We start from the raw sequence: 25,212 nt of genomic DNA on the forward strand, positions 1-25,212 counted from the left end.
CAGTATTTAATATGGTAGCATTGAAAACGTCATTAAAAGTCACATAAAATTACACCACCCACAGCTCCGTACAACAAAGTATGAAAAAGTTATTAGCCCCAGAATATGGCAATGGCAAAATAAAACAGAAAACAAGCCCTCGCACAGGTTATAGATTTTTGAAGGTGAGGAATGGAAAAGGGTCTGGTCATGTCCTCTTCTCCCCGTGGCTTGTCTTCCAGCTTGCTCAGTGCGGGCAGAGGCTCATCTATGCTTTCTGCGCGCACACTATGATGTAATCAGACAGCGACGACGCATCATAGTCCTGGAAGCCGGAAGATGCAGGAAGAAGACGAGCCGGGGGTGAGCGCCAGAGGCGAGTACAAAGTTTTTTTTTAAAACTTGGGTATAAGCCGAGTTTAAAAAATTTGTGCTGAAAAGCTCTGCTCATACTCGAGTATAAACCTGATTTGTGCTGTGACCAAGTAGATGGGGCAATAGTGAATATCCATTTTTACAAATTGCCAAATCTCTAATAAAAACTTACTTTTTTTTTTTTTTTATTCAGTAAATACCCAGCTTTCCTTAATTTTTCTACCTCATACTAATTCTGATAGATAGCAGCTGGTGACGGCTCATGCTGATTTATTTATTTCTTATAACTTCTGGAGAGTCGCATGTTCCTTCTCATAGATTGTAAGCTCTTGTGAGCGAGGCCATCTGCTTTCATGTTGGAGAGCTCAGACCTCTAAGCTGACGCCAAGCATCGTGTCAATTCCTAAAGGTCGGCTTTGGCTGCCATGAAGGCTGCTAATGTTTTATATGAGCCTGATGTTTCCCTTTCCTCTCAATGGCATGCTGGGGAATAGTGGGAAAACGGAGGCAGGGTACGTACTGGTGACATTAGGTTCTGTATAAGGCATAAGGTGAAAGCTGCTGGCTCAGCCTACCATCCATATATCCCAAAGTAGAGGTCTCATGGTTGGGAAGATGGCAATAACCCTTGCGGCGATGGGTGGTATATTACGTTTCAGAGGTGGCTCTGGTAATGAGAGGTATAGCAGATTGTGTGCCTCTAAATAAGTGGGGCACCTAAAAGAGGATCATTATGCTCTCTATTTAAATTTTTTTGGTGATCTAGCTAATTTCATTAGGCCAGTGCATAGAGTTTACTGAAAACTTTCACTACCCGACGGTGGGCTGCTGACCACCTCTGTGATGACTGTTATCAGCCATTTTGCACCTGACTGCATTGCTCCTCACTGTGATGACATCCCATGAAATCCCCCTCCCAGTAATCGCTCTGAGCGTGTAGTTCCATATGTTGTAAGCCATTGCAGCGTTTACAGAAGGTCCTGGATACTACTTTTCCAGAGGTTGTAGAGATTGTTTCTGCAGGATCCTGAATCTCCCCCAGTCGCAGCCTTTGTTATCTGGACGTCTCCCAGTTTCGCAGTAAGATTGAATGATAACACTTTGTGAATCTTGGCTGCTGCAGTTACTTGTGCCTAACCTGTATTACTTGTTTGCATGATACACGTCTATTACATTGACTGCTGATGAACATGTTTACTACACCTCATATACAAGAGTGTTATATGGAGTGCAGCAAAGTGTCTGTCTTGTATGTCATGCTTTCTCCAAGTGCACTGTGTCCTCACCCTGCTGTGCTCTTGGTTCTACGCCTTGATTCCATGTGCTCTGGGTGACTTCTGTAGTGTTAAACCCAAAGCGTGCTACAACATTTACACAGAGCAAAGGAAATGGGGATGTAGAGCAGCCCCTGCAGAGAGCTAAGAGCACAGCAGTGGGAGGACACACCGCCAGTACAATCCTGAAATATAAATTCATATTTCACAGTCCTGCTGCTACTAACAGCATACACAGCAGGATGATTACACATCTCACCAGAGACTATACGTAACACCGGGTTAAGTGTACATAGTCAAATCTGCTGACGGGTAACTTTTCAAGGTTTTCCTACTTCCTTTATTTGGCAGAGAGTTTCATGCATATGACCTACGCAATAAGTTTCTCTTGAGGTTTCTGTCTGTATTTATATTATAAACATGAAATAATAATAATACTATATTTATATAGCGCCTACAGATTACGCAGCGCTGCACAGAGCTTGCCATAGAGTCCCTGTCCCCATGGGATAACTCTTGTAGTGATGAAGCGGGCAGTCAGCTGACAGTAATGGTCCGGTCCACGCTGTTGTCCTCTCTATTAAGGGGTCAGTTGCAGCCTGGCAATGTCATGGAGACACTAAGTAAATGCTTCATAATTCATGAATAGCCCCTTTCTCCACATGTCCCTCTCTCGTGTCCTCAGTTATGATAAGCTGATGAATCTCCTATTTGTTCTGCCGTGTTAGTCACTGACCACAGCTTTGTTTAGTTCCTTGTGTTTTTCACTGTGGATCTAATCAAACAGAATTTGTGTCACTTAATGGAGAAGCGCTCATTGAATTTTAAATGGGGATAATATAATTTGCGCTGGGTTTGATCAGATCATTACATGTGTATTAATCTCGGCTGTGTTCGCTTTGTTTCAGACAATGTTCCGGAGGAGCTGAAGGACCCCTTTTATGTCGACCAGTATGAGCAGGAGCACATTAAACCACCAGTCATCAAGCTGCTTCTCTCCAGCGAGCTGTACTGCCGCTCCTGCAGCCTCATCCTCAAGGGGGACCAGGTGGCAGCGTTACAGGGGCATCAGTCCGTGATCGAGGCTTTGTCACAGAAAGGGATTTACGTCATGGAGAGTGAAGACGTGCCGGTGTCTGAAGGCGACCTTAGCTGTGCTCCTATCAAAATGGTCTGTATCAGCCGAGACAGTCCTGTCAATAATATCTGTGCAAAAAAAACATGCAGCATGAAAATTAGATTTTTATAAATCTTAGTATGTCCGGTTTTTAGGTAAAAAGAAGTATTATTTTCCTTGTTAAACCCATATTAAAAGAGGTAATGGATAGACAAGTCCCCTGGGCTGGTGTATCATTTAACTAAGTTTAGGATATTGTGTCATATGTCCAGTCGGCTGTTCAGATGTCTTTAAAAAAAAAAAAAAAAATGTAATCCAATATTTTTTGTTTCTATTGTAAAACGTTCAATTAAAATATCACAGTACAGCCCCTCACAAAACAAAAAGATCCAGCTCTCTTACTTCATTCAGGCTTTGAAGCATGGCTCATGCCTGAGAAAAAGGGGTGGCAGGGAGTGTTCCCAGCTGGAGATGGTCTCTCTTGTTAGATGTCAGAATTGATGAATAGATCCCGGGGACAAGTGTGGAGAGGGCAATAGCTTCTATTCTGACACAGAAGAAAGCTTGTCCCTTTAACAGCAGTTGTGTTTTTCCTGTAGTTTCTGCTGATTCTCTTTGACCTCTTAAGGCCACTTTGTAGAGTACTTACCTCTGTATAAATAAGATAATGTGGACCTGTTATCGGGTCGATTTTCCTGGAGTCTTTTCTGTGCAGAATGTGCAGCTGTAAAACTCAATCAGAATTGTACATTGTGCATGGAATGGTTAGCTAATACCTACACCAGACTGCTTGCAGAATTAAATCCACCGTCTGGTTCATACCTTTATAAAGTAGCGTCACTGACTGAATCCACTTTGTACCCTGATGCCGCATTTGACCTTGTAATAGTTCTGTATGGTCGCTATTCCTAAAAATGATGCCTTAAAATATGCTGATGAGATGCAAGTGAAAGGCGGTGTAGCCAGAGCCACATCACTGACCATATTACAGGAACCAATCCTTCATCAGGGTGCAAAGTGGATTCAGTCAGTAATAAGGTATAAAACAGTAGATTTCCCTTAAGGCCACCTCATGAGGATAGTTATAATGTGACCTCTGATTCTTATATCCCTACATGACCAGTTTATCCGCTTTCTAAAAATGCATACAATGTTTATTTCTTTTATGATATGTGGGTGTACGCTGTACTCCCTAGGTGATCTGCAGGAAAGCATTATGCTGAGCCGGTTCTTGCCACATCTCCATATGTCAGGTTCCTCCTCTTGTCCCAATTAATCTGATTGCATTAGATTTATGTCCTTTTCATTGTCCCAGCAGGTGCTTGTGTGTACAGGTTTTCCTCATGGTGATGTGATAAATCTGTATGTCTTGTTGTGTAAGACTTCAATCACACCTACTGAGTGCAGAAACTGGCCACAAACAGGAGAAGGGTTTGGCCTGGTGGCGGTAACCCCTCGTATCTTCATAGGGTCTATGCTGAAGATTGGTACAGGAATAGGACCGGCACAAAAGGCACCAATGGTGTCCGTGTGTCTGACATTTACCGTTCTCTTACATGTCTGCAATGTGTCATGGCGGAGCATAGACCCCGCTCCCAGCAGCGTAACCTTTATTCAATGTTTTTTTGCGATGCAGACCAGTGTTCTCTAAATCTCTCATGAAGAAGCGTTAGCAATGCTTTCAAATGCAGCAGAAAAATGTTTTTTGTAAATTGATGGGGGTTAGCTGCTGCAGAATTGCAGGCAGCCAATTCATGGCAATTTACAGTAGTGGATTGAGTTTGAGCAAACCCATCCACATGGGGTGTAAAGAAAGCCACAGAATAGTAATTCTTGCTGCAGATCCTAGTTGGCTGTACAACAATAGATTTTATGGTTTATGAAAAACTTATGGAAGCTGCACTGAATGCTGTATCGGCTGTAAAGATGTTTCTATGTTTTGTGCCTTTTCCTCCAGAGTGCACACATGTCTATGATAGATGCCCTGATGATGGCTTATACTGTGGAGATGATGAGCATTGAGAAGGTTGTGTCTAGTGTCAAGCGCTTCTCTACATTCAGTGCCTCCAAGGAGCTTCCGTATGATCTTGAGGATGCCATGGTTTTCTGGATTAATAAGGTACGGTCTGAACATAGGCGTAGTATACTCACACCTGGTGTAAGTTTGGGCGATTACTGTATCTCCTTACTGTTCTCGCGTTGCTTTCTTATGTGCTTAGTCTGTAGGATTTTGTAAACCTGTAGGAGCCATCTTTAATTCTACAGATCTACACACGTGTGTGATACCACTGAATGCCCTGATAATATATGCATTATATTACATTTCAGGTAAACATGAAAATGAGGGAGATTCTGGAGAAAGAGCACAGAATAAAACAGCAGATAATCGAGAGCCCAAGTCATCAAAAGGTATTAATGCTACTATTTCACATAATTATCGGATCAGGTGTAGACAGCTGCCCCCTAGCTGACAGTGGTGGAACTATGGAACTAGAACAATCACAGGACCAGTGTTTATTAATAGGTCTCATTGCTGCCAGCCCGAACATGCTGGTAGTTTTTGTCTCATGTCTGCTGTAGATCTTGATATTGCATAATATTGCATTTCAGTTTACTTGATGAATTGAAGAGGATGTGCTAGTATTACTCATTGTTCAGCATTGGTTATTTTCACAGTCTCTTTAGTGGGTAAAAGGGATTATTGCTTTAATAAAATGGAGTTTCATGGGCAGCAACCATGATAGGAATGCAGCCTTCAGGTACACTACATTGATCCTACCAAAGGTATTGGGGACATATTGCAGAAGGGTTATTTCTCAGGGAAGTGATCTGATGTACACAATCAATTCCCCAATTAAAGGCAAGGCTCAGATCAGGCTCCTATCTAAAGGGATTCTGTTGGAAGTTTTGACCCCATAAAACTGCTGTCAGTTCTATATGGAGAACATTGTAAACATATACGGTGTAATGGTCCTATAGGTCCCACATCCGTATACACTGGTCAGAGGTCTCTGTATTGTAGTGGCCTCTACCCCTCCTCTTTGTTTTTACTAGTGACTGTAGTGTCCAATCATGAGACCACTAGAACAGTCAAGGAAGTGTTAAGTGCAGAGAGGGAGGGACAGTGCACATTTTGTGTTTTGGCAAGTATATAGTACAGGCAGACCCCAGGTTACATACAAGATAGGGTCTGAAGATTTGTTCTTAAGTTGAATTTCTATGTAAGTCGGAACTGTATATTTTATCATTGTAATCCCAGCCAGAACTTTTTTGGTCTCTGTGACAATTGGATTTAAAAAATGTTGGGTTGTCATAAGAATCAGGAGTAACACTAAAGCTTCATTACAGACGCCTTTGATAACTGTTACAGCTGATCATTGTAGCCTAAGGAAAAAGTACAATAAATTACCAATATCCAGAGGTCCGTTTGTAACTAGGGGTCGTATGTAAGTCGAGTGTTCTTAAGTAGGGGACCGCCTGTATATATAGTCTTTGTACAGTTGCATGTTATGACCGCTGCATTCTCTACTCACCAACAACTCTGTCCTGTTAACCAAAGAGAAATAACCATGTACTAATCTCAGGTTTGTGCTTTTTAATGTGTTCTGAGTGTATGAAAGTGCTGGTTGTATTGATCTGCCTCTTTTCCCATCACCAAAAAGCACTGAGGGTCAAAGGTTTAGATACTGATCCTCTATCTAGTCTTATTGTCTTTATTGTTTATGTACATTACTTTTATATAGGACTTGTGTAGTTTATAAAACTAGTCGATATATATATATATATAGTATTGTAGTGGCACTTAGCAACCTTTTAGCTCTCCAGTTCTAGGTGCTGCCACAAAAAACCTTTACACCAATAAAGGGATAAAAAATAACCAATTGTTTACAGAAATGTGGCCACCAAATAGAATCTGTCTCAGACTGTTTTAAAATGTATTTACAATGTATTTAATCTGATAAACATATGACAATGTACAACAGTATTTACAAAGACCAACATGTAGCATGGAGGAATATTGTTACATAAATGTTTTATAGATATTCTCTAATACAAGTGCATCCAGAGATATTACTTATTAACATAAAAACTTAATAGAAAGTTCCTTCATAAAAATTTACAAAAGAAAAAAATCTTAAATCGTATAAGCTAAATGTTTGAGATCTTTATGCATTGTATTAATATTAATGTACATTTTTCACACAATGCATTTAGTTTATATGATTTAAGATTTTTTTCTTTTTAATGCAAATTTTTAAGAAGGAACTTTCTATTAAGTCTTTATGTTAATAAGTAATATCTCTGGATCCACCTGTATTAGAGCATATTTCTGTAACATTTCTGTACAATATTTCTGTAACAATATTCCTCCATGCTACATGTTGGTCTTTGTAAATACTGTTGTACATTGTCATATGTTTATCAGATTAAATACATTGTATATACATTTTAAAACTATCTGAAAACACATTTCTGAAAACAAGAGTTTATAAAACTCCTTATTACACAATTATTACTGTAATGTAGCTGATTTATTTGGGGTTGGTCCATGTTGCTTTGTTATGCCCCGCGGTCTGACTGCTTGGACCTCATTGATCTCATTCTACCGGTAGTTATTGGAGGGGACCCAGTGCTTTATACCCAAACCAATCAGCGTGCTGTCATCATATTAGGGTGGGTATTAACCTTTAACTATAGAGCCTACAGTAGCAGTAGCCTACTAGATTGCATGCAACTTAATGTATTAAGACTGCAGCTGTAACTCTATAGTCAAAGGGGTTTTTAGGAGACCATTACTGATGATTTGGCCATAACCAACCTCATCACTATCAGTACAATTGGGTCCTTTGCTTGGTCAACTGCAGTTCCTGCCGCTGACCACTACATATAAGATAGGGCTCAATTCTCTTTGTGCTGAGATGAGAGGATATCCATCACTTCTCCCATATATATAGGTCATCAGTATCTTTATCCTGGAAAACCCCTTTACAATCTGTTAATTTACAACTTGTCAGTCATTTTGCACATAAAGAGCATCTTTTCTCTTTTGGGGGACTCAACATGACATCCTTGTATTACCTGGACAGTTCATTGATTTCAATGGTAACTGTCATTTATCTTTTCACCTGTGGTGGCGCTAGAGATGAGAATAGAGGCAGATCCGCATCAGCGTTGTTTATATACTTACATAATGTATAATGATGATGCAATGATTTCCTGCTTAAAGTAATATATCATGCATTGATCGCTGTGAACTAATAATGGTAAAGAATGGAAAGTTCTGGATACAGAATCTTTTATGCTTGATTATGCCAACATTTTAAGACTTTCCTTTCTTCTGCCTAACTTGTTTTCCTTGTCTCCTGAAAAGTCTCCTTCAAAATGGTATTGGAAGTTAGTACCTGTAAGTTAAGTCCCTCTCTGTGACTCCTCATCCATCCACCATGGCACAGTCTCATTGTAGCGTAACTCCAGTCAGCTTCTCCATACTCTTCTTTACATCTGCCTCCAAGTAGCAGGAAACAGAATGACAAAGCAGACGCCCCCCCAACCAAAATATAATAAAAAAAAAATCCCAGCCCACACTCACATGGCATCTGTTTACTAGCCGTATTACGTACGTAATATCCACACGAGGAAGAGAAACCTCCCCGGCATTGCCCATGACATGTGCTTTTGTCCGTCTGTCTTTCTCTGTGATTTGCCATCTAACCATTGTTTGTTCTTTCTGTCCCATCTGTGTCTGTAAGCCTGATCTAATGCATGCACTAGCGCATTGCATGCAGGAGCCTGTGGAGTATGCACGAGTGGTATAGTATACAACACCTTCTCCTAACTAGCGCACCTGACCCATGGGAGCTCCATCCTTGTGGCTAAGATGGAATACACTATAGTATTTGCCTCTTGCCATGTATGATAGAAAACTTTTACATCCTGAAAATGTTTTACCCCAGAATGGACATTTTCAATATCCCATCCACCCTTATCCTTGAGTCTATGCTGGCTTTACTCAATGTTTAGGCCTTATGCGAGTAGGACTTTATCTGCCTATTGTTCCTGCATTTTGATGTTTTATATAGTTTGTACCAAATATTAAAATTATTCCCTATTGACCGGACAGGGCATAGCAAACTGATAGGTGAGGGTCTGACTGCTGCGACCCCCAGCAAGGCAGTAATTCGCCAGCAATTATGGAGAAGTGGGATGTCGTTCTCACTAGTTGATGGTGCGGCCAGATGAGCATGCGTCCTACTGATTTTTCATTAGTATGGGAATTTCATAGATCGCCAAACACAGCGTTCTGCTTCCCATTCACTCTATATGGGAGAACCAGAGGGGGCCGAGCGCTTTGTTCTGCAATTTCTGGCACTACCATACAATTGAACGGCGCTCCAGGACAGATGCTCGTCCTGCGGTTCCACCCATTAGTGAGAACAGGAATTTTTGTCCTTCGTATTTCTAGCGGGTTGTGGGGTTAACAGCAGTCATACCCTCGCCTATCATGTGAATGGGGGGTAACTTGACTTAAATAGTTGGTACATCTATATTAAGGTCACACCTGTTGTAGAAGAATTGCTATGAAATTGTAATAAAAGTATTTTGTGGGATTGTTTTAAATGATATAGATTTTTTTTTTTTTGTTACTGGTAAGTGACTCTGTGAACGCAGATAATTTCTGTAGCCGGTCAGTCACATACCTTCAGTTCGGAGCATTCCCTGCTTCAGAAGCCCTGGTGCTATACATTGTATTGTGGCGTTGCTTGGTAGTGCAGAGCAACTAAAGGCATTTGCAGGACATCTCCATTTATAGAAACTATCTAGACTAGACTTTGAAAGCGTACTTGGGCGTAATCGATGTTACACACTAAGCGACCCCTTGGCTACATGATTTCAGTTGCCTCGATGTTCAAGGACTTCTCCTATTTCTGTCTTGAGCCTGCAGATTACTTTACTGATCACAGCAATGTTAGGAATGAGCCCTTTTAGTCATCAATCTGCGCTAAATTGGAGACTCTGATTAGAAGTGTGTGATGCCAGGTTATGTAATTTGTGACCCAGATTAGAATGTGTCTATGCATTACTCCTGAATGCACAGTGTAGCATGACCTGGGAGCCGGCCATCCATGTATTACTTCAGACTTCCATCCATTGGTCATGTTACCTGGATGCAGCTGGAGTGAATGTCTGAGCTGCAGTACCATCCGCAACCACAGGGCTCAGTGAGGGATCTCTCCAAACACCTGCTTTGTTATTAATGACCTATCCAAAAGGTGATCCCTAAAAAACCCATTTTACTAAAAAAAAAAAATCCATATAACAGAACCCACAAGATATTTTTGTGTGATGTGATCTCTAGTGCTCGGTTTCCTCCTGCCTGTGTGTTTCTTACTGTGTGGATATTTGATACTCTTCCATCACTAGCAGCGCAGTCACCCGCTTCTGTACTTTTTTAGTTTTAGTTGTTTAACATGTAAAGTCTCGTTTTTTTTTTTTTTTATTGTTCACCTGATTTGTGGTGTTCCCGCTTTATTAGACCTATGTAGTGACGCTGGACATTTGCCCTTTCAGGTACGTTACCGCCGTGATCACCCATCAAATAGACAGCTGCCCTTCTTCCCGCTGCTCGAAGACCTAATGAAGGACATTAGCGATGGCGCCGCCCTATTGGCGGTTATACACTTTTACTGCCCAGAACTGATGAAGCTGGATGGTATGCAGTATACACTGAAAAATCTACAATGGTTGAAGGATGTCATGTGTCCTAGTAGTAGTTTATTTACTATACCTGATTTTGTATTGCTGTGTCATAGCGGGTCATAGAAATCCACTAACATCCCTGAACCTTCAGGATTGCTCATCCGCTATCAAATATGCATGGCCAGCTTTAGACTTGGAAATAATTCTCCTTTTTAGGGTTAAATCTGTGTTCTGCAGTCTCTGACACGACTGTTCTCCTTCCCACAGACATCTGTTTAAAGGAAGTGCCATCCATCGCTGACAGCCTGTACAACATCCAGCTCCTCAAGGAATTCTCCAGCGAATACCTAAATAAGTGTTTTTATCTAACCCTAGAGGACATGTTATATGCATCATTGGTCCTGAAGGTAAATGCCTAGATTAAGGTAAAAACAAAACTATCCGGAAAGATGTTTTGGAGTAATTGTTTCCTTTTTGTTTCCTCAGCCGAATATAATGGTTTTTATTGCTGAGCTTTTCTGGTGGTTTGAAAATGTGAAGCCCGACTTTGTTCAACCGAGAGATACCCAAGAATCTAAGGAAGGTAGGTCACATCGAAATATTGTGTCTCACGGACACCCCTGCATCATGCATTTCTAGAAAGTAATATACCTGTGTCGCCTCAACTGTATGGAAATAAATGTCCTTTCACTGACTGTATTGAAACATACAAAGTAAGGCTACATTCACACTAACGTATGGAGGACGTATATACAACCGATATACGTCCTCCATAGACGGCAATGGGCGCACGGCGCCCTACAAGAGCGGTACGGTGCAGCACACGTGCGGCTCCGTACCCGAGAAAAAGATAGGACCTGTCCTATCTTTACCCGTAGTACGGCGCCGTGCGCCATTACTTCCTGTGGAGAGGGGCGGGGGTGAGCTGCGCTCACCTCCTCCTCCTCTCCCTGTGCACTGCCGCTGCCCGCTACGGTACGGTACGGGCAGGCAACGGCAGTGTGAATATAGCCTAAGATTTAAAACTTGGGGACCATTGAATACAGTTTCTACATATTGCGCTGAACTACTTAAAGGAGTTATTCCAAAATTGGGTCACATGCTGGAAAACATTATGGATAACCTACTGATCCTTGGACCAGTCTTAAAGGAACCCTTCAGTCGCAGCTGATTCAGTGTATTATACCTTGTGCAGGGCCTGAAGGGAGAGGCATGGCTCTAGGTTTTACCAAGGTTCTAGGAATACAATGAACCGCAGGCCCTGCACCATGGATTTTTCAATGAATTGGCCTTGACTGGAATGTTTTTTCACTTGTCATGTCTAACGCATGCACCAACTGGATTGATTTGCCTAATTAAACAGCTGTTTACACTTGTATTTATAAAACACTTTTGTTAACGGGTGCATTTTGTAAACTCAAATGTTAACAGCTGTTTAGGCAACTCTCTCCAGCTGGTGCAATGCATTTTGAAACGCATGCGTTAGATGTGACGTATGACTGCACCGTACGTCCATTCTGCTGAATAACTGGAGCGGCTGCTGGATAATACACACTTACTGGCTCATTTCGTTATCTATGGCACTGCCGGAGATATCTGAGCACTGTACACAGAAACTGTTCCATAGAATGGCATCTCAAATGTTCTCGCTGCCTCTCCTCGCTGCCAATTCAAGTATAGTTACTTGAATTGGAAAGGGCTTCATGAGTCAGATCCTAATGTTACCTGCCAACATCTCGGGACAACCCCCCATAAACTGCTTCCTGATAGGTGGAGTGGCGCTTGTAGCGCTCACGCAGCTGATCTGGTGGTATTTGCCTCCCTTAGCAATAAATCCTTCTATATAATAATCTCAAATTTACTTTTTAATGTAATAATTGGATGAAATTCTGCTTCTAAAAATTAATTGGATATGAGTAAATTCTCATTTTATGTTGGTATATTATTTTTATTAAATGTTACAGCAAAAGCAGTATTGCCACATAAAAACAGTCGTCCCCAAATCCCAATTTCCAATGCAACGAAGCGAAGTTTCATGGCGAGCCCCGCAGGCACAGCGGATACTCATTCATTGACGCACAGCATAGCGGACACCAGCAGAAATTACTTACAGCCTGAAGAAGCGGAGAAGTGAGCTATTTTATTTTATACTGGTTTATTGCAATTTTGTTATGAGGGTTGAAGGTGTTTTCCTGTTTGAACTATTCCTTCTTTATAGTCAAAAAGCAGCTGGCAGCTATCCCTGTCAATTGCTATGACCGCAATGGCCCTCATTCATTGATATTACATCTCTCAACATGTCCCTCATGTTGTGGACCAATAGCAGGAGAAACCGCTTCAAGATGCTCATGTTGTAGAGTTGGGTAGACCTAGGGAGTCCTAATGGGTCAGTTACTGAAAAAGATTTTTCAGGATTAAAATCTTTTGGGCAGGTAATAAATGTGACTGGTGAGGGACATCCTTTTACCCCGCAGTCTTCTGTTCAAGCAGCAATAAGACTTCAGTGAGTGCTGCTTGTGCCTCCTAGCCATGCGACTACTTGCTCATCATCACAGCTTGTTTGTAGCCCCTATACAAGTGAATGGGATTGAGCTGCACCGCCATCAACATCCACTCTACAGTGCACGGCGCAGTGCCTGTTATGGAGACCACATTGATCCTCTTCCAACAGGTGATCATAGGAGCATGAGGTGTTACATCACCATCAATTTCATATTGATGACTTGTCCTAAGGGTGGGTCCTAAATATCTTGAGATCTGAAAATCCCTTTAAACCAGTTAAGCGGTTGTTCATAACTCCCTTGGTAATGTAATGTATTGGTTTGTAAGGTGGAAATCAGTCTCTTTACTATACTAGAACCAGACGTAGATTGCAGACAGGTATATTTACATCTAGCTGTGCTTGTCACTGGTGACTATAAAAGCTGAGGTTCTGATTTAATTGAAGATCTTTTCTGGGTTAATGATATTTAATTATATCTGTCCTCTTGTGATTTAATCAGTCTGTGCAGTGAGTATGTTCTGCGATCGCTACAGACCTATAATTAACATTTTGTTATTCATTTATTCAGTGGGAAAGGAAGCAGCGCCTTCAGCCCGTCCCATCCTCTGCTGCCCCTAAGACAGAAACAACAGAAGACTGTGCAGTCTGATGAGAGCCCCAGTAAGGATGCGCTTGGTAACATGGCTTCATTTCCGTTCTGTGTTTTTCCATTATTAGTTTTTTTTTTTTTTGTGCAATAGCAAGAGATCCATCACTCTTTTTTTCCCAATTTTATTTCCATATTTAGATTTTTGAAGGAACTTGCAACAGAGGCTCCTGATGGAGCTAACAATATTTGCACATGGAAATTAATATGGGTATTGCATCTTATCATGAGATTGCAGTGGGGAGGTATTTAGCGCAGGTTTGCAGCCGAATCTCCTCTATGGTAGTGGAAATTCCCACAGGAAAATTTGGACCAAAATCTCCAAAGAATCTGCATTTGTTACATGAAAGCCTGAGATAAGAATAACTCTGTAAACTGACCTTGTACCTATATAGATGGCATTTAACCATCAAATATTTCTTCCCATACACATGCAATTGTTCATCCAAGCATGCAAGTGTTCTTTAAGGGAACCTGTCAGCACATTTGCACATATACAGCCAGTGACAGGTTCCTATAGAGCTCTAATAACAGACTGACTCTCTTCTTTTACCTAAAAATTTTTTGCTTACATCCACATAAATCTCCTTTTATCTTATATAACCTGGCATCAATCAGAAGGGGCATCCTGATCATCCGGCCCTTCCCATCTGATGCTCCCCATGCCTTATGCCTCCTTACTTGTCACAGTTCATGTCATGTGAGCATATTGACATCTCAGGTCCCTTAGCCTCTTAATAATAGCAAACTGTACCCCATGCATGTATCTGACCATATGAAGTCACAGCAGCCTCCCTGGACTTCTCCCCTCCATCCTCCATGGAGGCTGCTGTGATTTCTTAGAAGGCTAAAGGACCTGTGATGATGTCACTGGTCACATGTCGTGAATGTAACACAAGCCACTGTGTAAAAAAAGTTGACACAATATTTCTCATCTGTACATTTTATGTCTGTATTTGAAAATTAGCAGACAGTCCCTATGTACAAGGAAGCAGAGCAGTGATTTGAAGAGACACAGTCAGTGTCAGAATAATGGGGTGTGGTTCACTGCCAGCCTGAGAGAGAGAAGAGTCACAAACACCAGACATGAGTCGGAAAAGCTAATTTGCACATGAGAAAAACCTCTGTAATTGAGGTACAGGGCCCCACTGGCAGATAATTTGAGGTGATATGGGGAGGACTTGTGACCCTTTATCAGCATGCATTGTTACTCAGGGTGGTAAACTCTAATGACAGGTCCCCTTTAAAGTGGAGAGGGGAAATAAGTCTTGTACAGACGCTTTTGCTGCCAGATTATCTTCTGCAGAACCAGAGAAGAATGTTGAAATCCCACGTGCACTGTCCCTTTTTCATCCAACATCTGCTGTGACCAGATAGGAGACCCCTGTTCTGAGCTCAATAACTGTATAATAAGCTGTATATGCAATGTTATGCTTTGAAAAGTGTTAAATTAATTAGGATTCTGTGTCCGCTTGATGGAAGTTGGTTTAACTTGTGCTGGCTCACGATGCCCATCATTGCTGCTGATAAGAATGTCCTGTGACCTGCTGCATTTACTGAATAGCTCTGGCTGTTGTTATTCAGGAAAGGACACTGATGGTTTTGGTCATGTGACCCTTTTGATTTGAGGCAGTGATGTGGACTGTGAGATCAGCACCAAACAATCTTGTTAACACTGTTGATGGCGCCGTCTGCTTTTGGCTCTGTCTGTTGCGTGAATCATTTGACCTATTGGTGAACTGTGGTGAGGTACATTATGCATAGTCGCTGCCAGTGGTAACCTGTGTAATACATTACGTTATATGTATCTATATATATATATATTTTTTTTTTTCTTTTAGGTCACAGAGATCGCTCTAATTCCTTGACCCGCTCTGATGTTCCACCTCGATCGTCTGTCATGGCTTGGGCAGAGAAGAAGCCAAGGTCAGTATTGTAGATGAACTACAGATGTCCAGTCCTGGGGTGGCTGGGAAGGAAATAAGTAATTTAGTCTATTAACATTCTGGCAGCCCCCAGGTTATATAGTTGAATTATTTTTGCTATTATTGTGTCAGTGTAACTCCCAAGAAAAAACACGCAATTTTCTTAAATTTGGCTTGTCATAAGAGCACGGTTTAAAAATAAAGCTTCATTGCAGAGATATTTGAAAACTCTTACTGTATCATTGCAGCAAGGGACTAAAGTACAATAGATTACCAGCATCCAGTCTGTAAGTTGGGGATTGCTTGTATTTACATGAAACAACTTAAAAACCCTTTGTAATTCTTGTGTGTTCCTCTCTTTGCTTGCAGGCCTCTCTCACAGCCTCCTTTTGCCCTTCACTGTGCTGATGATGTTGATGCAACCTCTGGTGACAGCATTAGTCTCGCCCGATCGATAAGCAAGGACAGCCTGGCTTCCAATATCATAAATGCAACTCCCAAGAACCAGCCCATGAATTCTTCTGCACATGTCCCTTCAAGAAGCCTACTGGGAAATGTAGATATAGAAGATGACGAAGAGGAGCTTGTTGCATTTATTAGAACAGATGAAACTTCAAGTCATGGAGACCTGGAACTGCAGAGCATCTCCTCCCGGGCCTCCAGTCATCCTGGCACAGCAAGATCCCCAGGCAGAATATCTGCAGATGTAGATGGCAAGCCAGAGAGCTTCTTCTTGGAGCCCTTAATGCCTGCCATCCTTAAACCAGCAAAGGAAAAGCAGACTGTTCACAAAAGAGAGGAGTATGGTGAGATCAAGCAGAGGAGCTTCGCTTCCAGGCGTCAGAATGAGACATCACAGTCTTTGCCACGAAAGAAAATAACCACTTTTCACACTGGGCGGGATCTGAACAGAACATTTACCCCTGTCTGTAGTACGGACTTACCTGCTATGGATTCTCCCCTGCAGCTGTCCATGGAAAATGGTAGTGGCACATTTAGGCCACTAGCAACCAGCAGTGTTGAATCAACTGAACAGGTCGCTGGTGGGTTTTTCCTTCACGATTCTAAAGCAGAACCTGCTGAAGAAGAAAAGCCTGCATCTCCCCTCGAAGAGCAAGATCCAGAAAGCACTTGGACAGTATTAAGGAATGACTCTGATTCTGAAATTCTAGATCTAGAGGATTGTGAACCAGACCTACCCCCTTCCCTTCCAGTGTGTAAATACATAGGCGAAGAAGAGTCAGCCAAATTGCAGGAGGATATGAAAGTGAAAGAGAATGACGACAAGGATGATGCCAGTGGTCGATCCAGTCCATGTCTGAGCACAATATCCCAGCTTAGCAGCGTCTCCATGGCTAGTGGCAGCGTTCGAATGACCAGCTTTGCAGAAAGAAAGTTCCAAAGACTAAACAGTTATGAGACAAAATCCAGTACAAGCAGCTCGCAAAAGACCACTCCGGATGGTTCAGAGTGCTGCCCCCCTCCACTGACCACCTGGAAACAACGGCGGGAGCATAGTCCTGGAAGGCAGAGTAAAGACCATGCGAATGTCCTCGCTTCTGAGCTTGTCCAACTTCACATGCAGCTGGAAGAGAAGCGGAGGGCCATCGAGGCCCAGAAGAAGAAGATGGAGTCTCTGTCTGCAAGGCAGCGCTTAAAACTCGGCAAAGCTGCTTTCTTACATGTAGTGAAAAAAGGAAAATCTGAGGGACATCCTCATCCTTTAAAGCCGCAGCATTTCCAAAGGAATTACACTAAGCAGCACCTGGTGGAAGCGGATGAAGTCACCTCCAAGTTAGAAGTGCACCTTGAAAAAACTGATGTGGGAAGTGAAGTTTCCAAGGAACCTAAAGTTCAGGAAGTCTTTGAGCAAAAGCCCAAGGAGCCAGATTTAGACGAAGGAGACTTGTGCAATGTCCCTCCAGATGAAGCGGACTCCGAGGTAGATGTCAATGAGTGCAACCTTTCCATTGAAAAGCTGAATGAAACCATCAGTACACTACAACAGGCAATCCTGAAAATATCTCAACAGCAAGAGATGCTCATGAAGGCACCCGGGGCTGTGCTACCAGACCTTAAAAATAGCACCCAAGACCTTAAGTTAAAACCACCTGTACAGTTTATGGAGCCCCTGTCCCCAACCGGAACTGGACCAGGACCTCGCAAGAGATTTGTTCCAGGTCGTAGCAGGTTATCGCGGGCATCTGAACACAAAACCACCAAGGAAAAAACTTCCCGTGTAATAACTCCCACTCACAGCATAGACACTTTACCCCATTTAAAACCTGTCCCATCTCTGAAATCGCCTTGTGCCCCCCAAGATGTTCTTGAAAATGGTGCAGAGCAAGTGAACGGCCCCCTGGATAAATCCCCTGGTACTTTCCGACTGCATGAGGAGCATAGCCAGAGGACATTTGTTCTGTCCACCTCCAAAGATGCAAATATTCTCTCCGAACAAATGCACAGAGACTCTGTGAACGGCGTACGCGTGGCGTGTGTAGGGTCCGCTGAGACGTCTGGTAAGGAGAATATGCCGGTGGATGAGCGCTTCAAGAACAAAAGCAGCCTGATCGAGGTTGATCTATCTGATCTAAAAGACCCAGAGGAAGAGATTGGAGCAGAACCTTCTGAAAACTCCACGGATGTAATAAGTGAAGATCAGAAGTCTGGTGTGGGCTTCTTCTTTAAGGCAAGTAGCCATGTTAAGACAATATACACAGAGATGTAGGTTTTAGATAAAGGTTGACGTGTCGGGTCTCCTCCGATTGGATGGAAAAGCCTGAATCACTTTTCGTGCCATTCCTTAAAAACCAATTCGGACTTTGACCCAGAATGCACAATATACTGTGTGTGTGATTCCAGTATAGAGACAATCTCCTTAATGGGACTTTGTCAGCTCTTAGCTCACATATAAACTAAAATTTTGTCCTGCAACATCAATATGCCTTTCTAGAGAAAATCTTTGGCCTAATTGCAGTAAAAAAAAAAAAAATATATATAATATTTTTATTATATATTTTATTTTTTATATGCAACAGAAACTTGTGGTGCGCCTTTTCTTGCCCATGAGAAGCATGGCACAAGAGGAGGCGCTGCATCTTATGAGCACGTCTGTATTGCACTGACCTGCTTTTTACTTATAAAAATGTCACTTATTTCAGGCCACAGATTTTCTCCAGAAATACCTTCTTATCCTGCAGGGCACAGCAGTTACTTGTGGTATAATTCTGTTTTTCAAGGCCCTTTTTCCACACACCTTTTTTTTTTCTTTCTTTTTTCTTTCTATTTTTCCATTTACTTTGTAGTGGCACCATTTTCTATTTTGGTCATTGTACAAGGACGCTGTATTCCTATGCACTTTGTTTTTACATATTTTTTTGTGTGGTCCAAGTAACACTTCCCCTTTTATTGATTGGGTCTGTACAATAATGCAGCTGTATATTTGTTTTCTTGTGTTTTAATTCCAAATCTTTTGTGTGCCCCCCCCCCCCCCCCCAATTTTTTTTCCCCATTTTTTGCCTTTTTCTTAGTTCAGCCTGCGGAGCTGTTTAGGGTGACCTTTTTGCAGGTTGAAATGACTTTTTAATTTTAATTTTATAAAAAAAAATTGAGTTGACAAATGGCACAAAAGTGTCAATTCAGAAATTTGGTTGCCATTTTCCATTACGGGTTCGTCACTGGGAATAGTCTTTTTTATATTTTGATAGATCGGACATTTTGGGACACCGGGATACCTAACGTGTACGATTTTCTTGTTCGTTTATTTTTGTGTGTTGTAGGGAAAAGGGGGGTGAGGGAAAGTCTGGCTGTGAGCCCTCTCCATACAGCCCTTACTACTATACAACGTATATAGTCATACAGCAGTAAGGAAGTGGTAAATGTATGTGACCCAATCCCATTACAAGCCTTCCTACATAGCAGCTATGACCTGCACTTTGTAATGCCTTATCCACTAAAACACAGCACCACAACTCTCCTATAAATGCTCCTACCTGATGATGGGTGCAGACAGTATGGTGGAAATGGCATTAGACAAAATGCACATAGTTACATGTGTAATGCAGTTTTTTTGTGCTGCATTTTTGAGCATCACAAAAATACTTCTAGAATGCCATCACAATGCAGGAATACATATACAAATTAGAAGACATTACAGTGATAACACTCAAATGGAACAATAGAAGTGAGGGAACTGATAGCAAGAGCTTACAGTCTGAGGAATCCACACTGCTTAGACGCACTCCAATGGGGTGACTTCTCTTGGAAACTTAAAACATTTTGCTATTCTATCATATGATAATGTTGAACTTTGGCACCCTTGCTAATCCTTAGTGAACGGGGATGTGGTGGTGGAAATATGCTGTTAGTTTTCCCTGAGACTCGGAGATTAGGCCTCACTATGTAAAATGAGAAAATACCCTCAGGCTGGTTGCCTTTGTGTAAAATATATAATCTCCTCTGTGGAGGATTCCTGGTTCCAGTGCAAACTGTCCAGTTGGTCCTCTGGTCCTGTTGTATCTGATGTGGTGACAACCTGTGCGCCATCTGCTGGTCAGAAGTGACCACTTAGGCCAGTGATTGGCTGTTTCAGCGCCTCTGGACCAATTGGGCTAGAAGCCACACAGAGACTGCTGAAATTGTGCTGGTATAAGGGTTTGTGTTCCCTTATGAGTTCCTTTATTTGATACATTTTCTGCAGATTCCCCTTCCCCCTCCTTATTTTACTTTGTATTCCTTGTAAGCAGTGTCCTGTGGGTGTAACTATCAGACCATTCATCAATAATGGTGGATATAACATTTGTTAATTTATATTGTTCTGCTGTCGCTCCTCTTGAGATCCAATGTGCTGTTCTAAAGCTGAAGCTAGCGGCTCCGTTTTGTAGCAAGTTGTAAGAGGTCTTCTTTTCTTGGTCACATACTAACTGTCTGGTTTCATGCCTCCAGGATGAGCAGAAAGCCGAGGACGAGCTGGCCAAGAAGCGGGCCGCCTTTCTCCTAAAACAGCAGAAGAAAGCGGAAGAAGCTCGGCTCCGGAAGCAGCAGCTAGAGGCAGAAGTAGAGCTAAAGAGGGATGAGACGCGGTAAGTGTCCTGCGTGTGCTCTCTATTTGTAATTGTGTACCTTTTTAGATACTGGTTGGCTATCACATGGTGAACACCATAGCATGTTGTCAAATATCTAAGAGTATCCATAGCAGAAATCCAGAGCTGGCCCTCAGATTACTGCCAAAATCTGCAGTGTCTGTGGTGCTCTAATCCACTGGCATTTTCCCGCAACAATATGCAAGCACAAAAAGGAAAAGAATGTGCTTTTTTTTCCTAAAAATAATCAGGTTATGGTTTTCTGATGCACGTGAACAGGGTTACAAATCCTCATTCACATGCATTGGATGCAGATTGGAGGCAGAAAGGGGGATGGTTTTGGCACAATCTGGAGCCCTACATAAAATATGTATGTGCTAGAGTGTAAACTGTACACATATGTGTTATCAATTGATTTTCCATGTTAGCCGCAAAGCGGAGGAAGATCGTATACGGAAGGACGAAGAAAAAGCAAGACGGGAACTTATCAAACAGGAGTATCTCCGAAGGAAGCAACAACAAATCCTAGAGGAGCAAGGATTAGGAAGGCCTAAACCCAAGCCCAAACCTAAGAAATCCCGGCCCAAGTCTGTCCACAGAGAGGAATCCTACAGCGACTCAGGAACTAAATATTCCTCTACACGTACGTAGCAGATGTCTGCAGATATCTCTTCCTTGTTTTTGTGCGTCTGTGATGTATGTCCTTTCTACTGACAACTGTTTTCAGGGCATGATGTTGCCATCAGACGTGCCCGCTCCCCTTTCCAATATGTGATCATCATGTTTTTGTCTGTGCAGCAGATAACTTGAGCAGTGCACAGTCTGGTTCCAGTCTCTCTTTGGCGTCTGGTGCAACTACGGAGGCTGAAAGTGTCCATTCTGGGGGGACGCCTTCTCACAGGTATACTTTGCAGATATTGGTAAGGGCAATGGGTATATGCTACATGCTGAGCGTTGTCAGTAACATGCCTTCTCCTTTCCATAATGTCAGGGTGGACTCAGTGGAAATGCTGTCTGTGGCAAGCAGGCACCAAAGCAGAACAGAGCGGGACTGGGAAAATGCATCCACCGCATCCTCTGTGGCATCCGTGGCAGAATATTCAGGTTTATACAGGCTTCTTTCATGTCCTTCTCAGCTATAATTGTTATTTGCATTGTTTTCTGAGATATTTACGGTACAAGAAATTATGCGTACTACGTTATATAGAACATTTCTATGTAATCCTAGCAATATATTTCCATATACTTCTCATGCATTATTGTATATGGGATTCAAGAGAATACATTGTAAATTGTACTAATGTATATAAAATATATATTATTATATGATTATTATAAAGGACACTACCCGCTCTGTAGATGGGGGAATAATGTCTAATCCTCTGATGCATCCGCTAGGTTTGTAGAAATCTGTGAGTTCTATGGGATTTCTGAGTCTGTTTAAAGCAAAATTGATCCTAGAAGTCCTATGCAGTATAGGGCAGCTCAGGGAACTTGGGGTAATCTGTACCGCTTGACCACTGGGGCTTCCAGGAGACATAATGACCTCGATCAGATGTCCAGTCATCCCCTAGTAAAAGCCCTTTAAAATTGACCATTATGTATTTTTTATTTTTAAAAGGTCCAAAACTTTATAAAGAACCAAGCAGCAAGTCAAATAAACCAATAATACACAACGCTATATCCCACTGCTGCCTCGCTGGAAAGGTGAACGAATCGCAGAAGAACTCGACTTTGGATGTAAGTGTGGGATTTAATCTGTCTGTTTTGTATGGCCATGTTCACACAATTGGGATTTTGTCACGATTTACACAAAGGGTCCACATCCTGGCAGTTTCGCTTTACCTCTAGACTGTTTTTTACGGTCATGTTCACACACTTGGTATTCTGTAAGAGTCTAAGCCATCCCGTCTGTGCTGGTAAAGGAACTGTCGGGGGGATTTGGGACACTTGAAAACTCACAGGTCCTTATCAACCAGTAGTTTTCGGTCCCAAATGGCTGCTTTATGTCCTTAAGCGTTAAATTAAAGGGAAAAAGAAAAAACTTCTGAATTTTGCATTTTGCTTCCTATCCTTCAATACAGGAATTAGAGAAGTGCGACTCCAACCACTACATCATCTTGTTCCGTGACGCCGGCTGTCAGTTTCGAGCACTTTATTCCTATTATCCAGACTCTGAGGAAATCTGTAAGCTGACGGGAACAGGCCCCAAAACCATCACCAAGAAGATGATAGACAAACTTTACAAATACAGCTCGGACAGAAAGCAGTTTACTGTGATCCCTGCCAAAACCATGTCTGTCAGCGTGGACGCACTAACTATCCATAACCACTTGTGGCAAGCCAAGCGACCCGCATTGCCAAAGAAGAGCCCGCTGTACAAGTGACCGCCCACCCGCCGGACATCACGCTGGTACTCGAGGAAATATGTTTACGCCTTTCCTGCAGTGGATATGAAAAGTTGCAGCACTTTGAATGTTGGGTTTTTTTTTTTTGTCTCTTTAGTTTTACTCTTTTTTTTTTTTTTTTCCAAAGGGAAGTTTTAAAAAGTTTTACAGCGACTATGAGAAGTTGCTATCCTTGCTTTGTTTTGCTGCAGGTCCCAGTTCACATTTCTCCACACCCCAAAACCATCAAATCGGAGGATGTGCCCTTTTTATCAAGTCCCTCCCCCTTGTCATTCATTCTTTCCCTACAGACAGAGGCGGGCCACGAAAACTCGGAACAGACTATTCCTTGAAGAGAGCGACGATGATGCATGACGCTAACGTTTTTACCAAGTGGATTTTTTCCCCCCGTTTACTTGATCGCTCCTAATCTGCAACGAAACTCTGAAAACTGGGGGAGGCGCCGGAAAAGAATAATAACTTCCTGCAATTGGGGGGGTTTTACAAAAAAAAAAAAGCAGGCAAAAATAAAATATATTGGCTTGACGGAAATGAAATCTCAGCAATGCAATTGTGTTTACTGCAGGCGTTTTTATTATTATTTTTTTTTGTGCTGCTGTAATCTGGGAAGTTTTCCCTATAAGCTGACGTATACACTAAACCGATCGGCCTGTAATCCATGGGTTGTACTATCGCAGCGTGTGTTGGTATAGTCGTAGGTCAGTCCCCACTCTGAGCACGGTACTCCTGTCTATGAAGACTATAACGGTGCACTTATCAAAAAAAAGAAAAAAACAAACCAGAAATTTTTATTTCATTGAATGGTTTTATGACGTGTTACAATTGCAATCTTATCTGTTGCTGTGTTTTCGGATGATGAAGAAGCACACCATAAAAAACAAGGAATCCCCCAGCGTGTGTGCAGTGATACATGATTTCGTTTTTTTTTTTATAATCTGGAGTGACTTTATTTTTTTGGGAAGCCTTTTTTTTTTTCTTTTCGCTTTTCCCTCATACAAAAAAAAAATAGACCTGGTTTTCGAACTCATGACGGACGATGATGGTTTGAAGTAATAAAAATATACAGTTTTTTTCCCCTCTTTAATTATTTTTTTTAATCCATGCTTACAATCAGGACGGTTGGTTACAGCTTGGACTAGAAGGAAAACTCTCTCTCCCCGTGGTCTTATTGTCTCACGCACTTTGGACGCCGTTTTCTGTACCGTTTCACTAGATACCATGTCAGCGCCATTGTTTAAGTTACAGTTTTAATTAAAAGAAAAAAAGGAAAAAAAAAAATCACACCGGAAATATTTAAATATATTTTTTTGAGAGTATTATATGTATATATATTTTTTTTCTTTTCGGTTTGCACTTGGTCTGAAGTATTACTTGAATTACTTTGGTACAAAAGGATAATAATGCTCGTAACTATTAAAGGGATTTTCTGAGATATAAAAAAAAAAATAGAAAGTGGGGAGGAATGAAGCAAAATCTAGACTTCCCTGGTGCCTGTGCTCTGGTCTTGTGGATTCTCCACCATTCGGACATCGCGTTCATTGTGCACGTTATGGCAGAGCCAATCATTTGCCTTGGTGGTCACATGGCGATCATTCACACTGATTGGTCGTTTCATCAGTCACATGCTCAATGAATGGGAAATGACCCTAGGCCTGGAGCGGTGGCGCTGGACCTGGGGTATGGTTTGTATAGCTCCTGCCCCTCTTTAAAACATTTCAGAAAACCCCTTTAAATCCACCCGATGCGGGAATACAGATTCCAGCATCCAACCCTGGATTTGTAGATCCCACAGCGGGTGGCAAGACACTTCTTCAGATGTTGAATGGTGACTTTTTATAATCCAGAGAGCAGGTTGGTTACAGCGGATGTCTCCACATGCCCCCCACACCCAGTGACGCCCCTTCTTCCATGTTACTCGAGACTGCTGCAGTTCTGTATATATTCATTGTCGATGTTTCTGTATATAACCGAAAGCTTTATAAGTCTACAGTGCATAAAGAGAATTTGTTATCATGCTCCCCCCTCCTGACGCCCCCTTTGCCTGTGATCCCCTTCACCATGGTTATTTAACTCCTATTTATTTTATGAAAGCACTGAAATTAAATAAAATGAAATACTGTATCTTGTTCCTCCCATCTTTTATTTACTGTGTCTGTCTTGTGTTCCATCACATTTTCATCTTTTATTTCTTTATTATATACACCTG

At 41.9% G+C, this 25,212-nt stretch overlaps 1 protein-coding gene across 11 annotated transcripts in view; it reads left to right on the forward strand.

The window, feature by feature from the left end:
• CAMSAP1 (calmodulin regulated spectrin associated protein 1) overlaps positions 1 to 25,127 on the forward strand; it is a 45,950-nt gene extending 20,823 nt beyond the window's left edge. For 4 of the 11 annotated variants that reach the window (XM_072124630.1, XM_072124632.1, XM_072124622.1 and 1 more), the window contains exons 3-19: positions 2,537 to 2,799; positions 4,703 to 4,864; positions 5,074 to 5,154; positions 8,496 to 8,555; positions 10,315 to 10,456; positions 10,711 to 10,850; positions 10,930 to 11,026; positions 12,408 to 12,573; positions 13,515 to 13,621; positions 15,434 to 15,518; positions 15,887 to 18,206; positions 20,462 to 20,598; positions 21,027 to 21,241; positions 21,397 to 21,499; positions 21,590 to 21,702; positions 22,220 to 22,338; positions 22,683 to 25,127. In XM_072124630.1, the coding sequence (XP_071980731.1) occupies positions 2,537 to 2,799; positions 4,703 to 4,864; positions 5,074 to 5,154; positions 8,496 to 8,555; positions 10,315 to 10,456; positions 10,711 to 10,850; positions 10,930 to 11,026; positions 12,408 to 12,573; positions 13,515 to 13,621; positions 15,434 to 15,518; positions 15,887 to 18,206; positions 20,462 to 20,598; positions 21,027 to 21,241; positions 21,397 to 21,499; positions 21,590 to 21,702; positions 22,220 to 22,338; positions 22,683 to 22,985 (4,613 nt within the window). In that variant the 3' untranslated portion in view covers positions 22,986 to 25,127. Of the gene's footprint in view, positions 1 to 2,536; positions 2,800 to 4,702; positions 4,865 to 5,073; positions 5,155 to 8,116; positions 8,150 to 8,495; positions 8,556 to 10,314; positions 10,457 to 10,710; positions 10,851 to 10,929; positions 11,027 to 12,407; positions 12,574 to 13,514; positions 13,622 to 15,433; positions 15,519 to 15,886; positions 18,207 to 20,461; positions 20,599 to 21,026; positions 21,242 to 21,396; positions 21,500 to 21,589; positions 21,703 to 22,219; positions 22,339 to 22,682 lie in introns of all 11 variants that reach the window. The other 7 variants (XM_072124626.1, XM_072124633.1, XM_072124627.1 and 4 more) reach the window with 7 other exon arrangements.
• The last annotated feature ends 85 nt before the right edge of the window (positions 25,128 to 25,212 follow it).

The sequence above is a fragment of the Engystomops pustulosus genome, chromosome 9, assembly GCF_040894005.1.
Source record: "Engystomops pustulosus chromosome 9, aEngPut4.maternal, whole genome shotgun sequence".
Taxonomy (NCBI): Eukaryota; Metazoa; Chordata; class Amphibia; order Anura; family Leptodactylidae; genus Engystomops; species Engystomops pustulosus.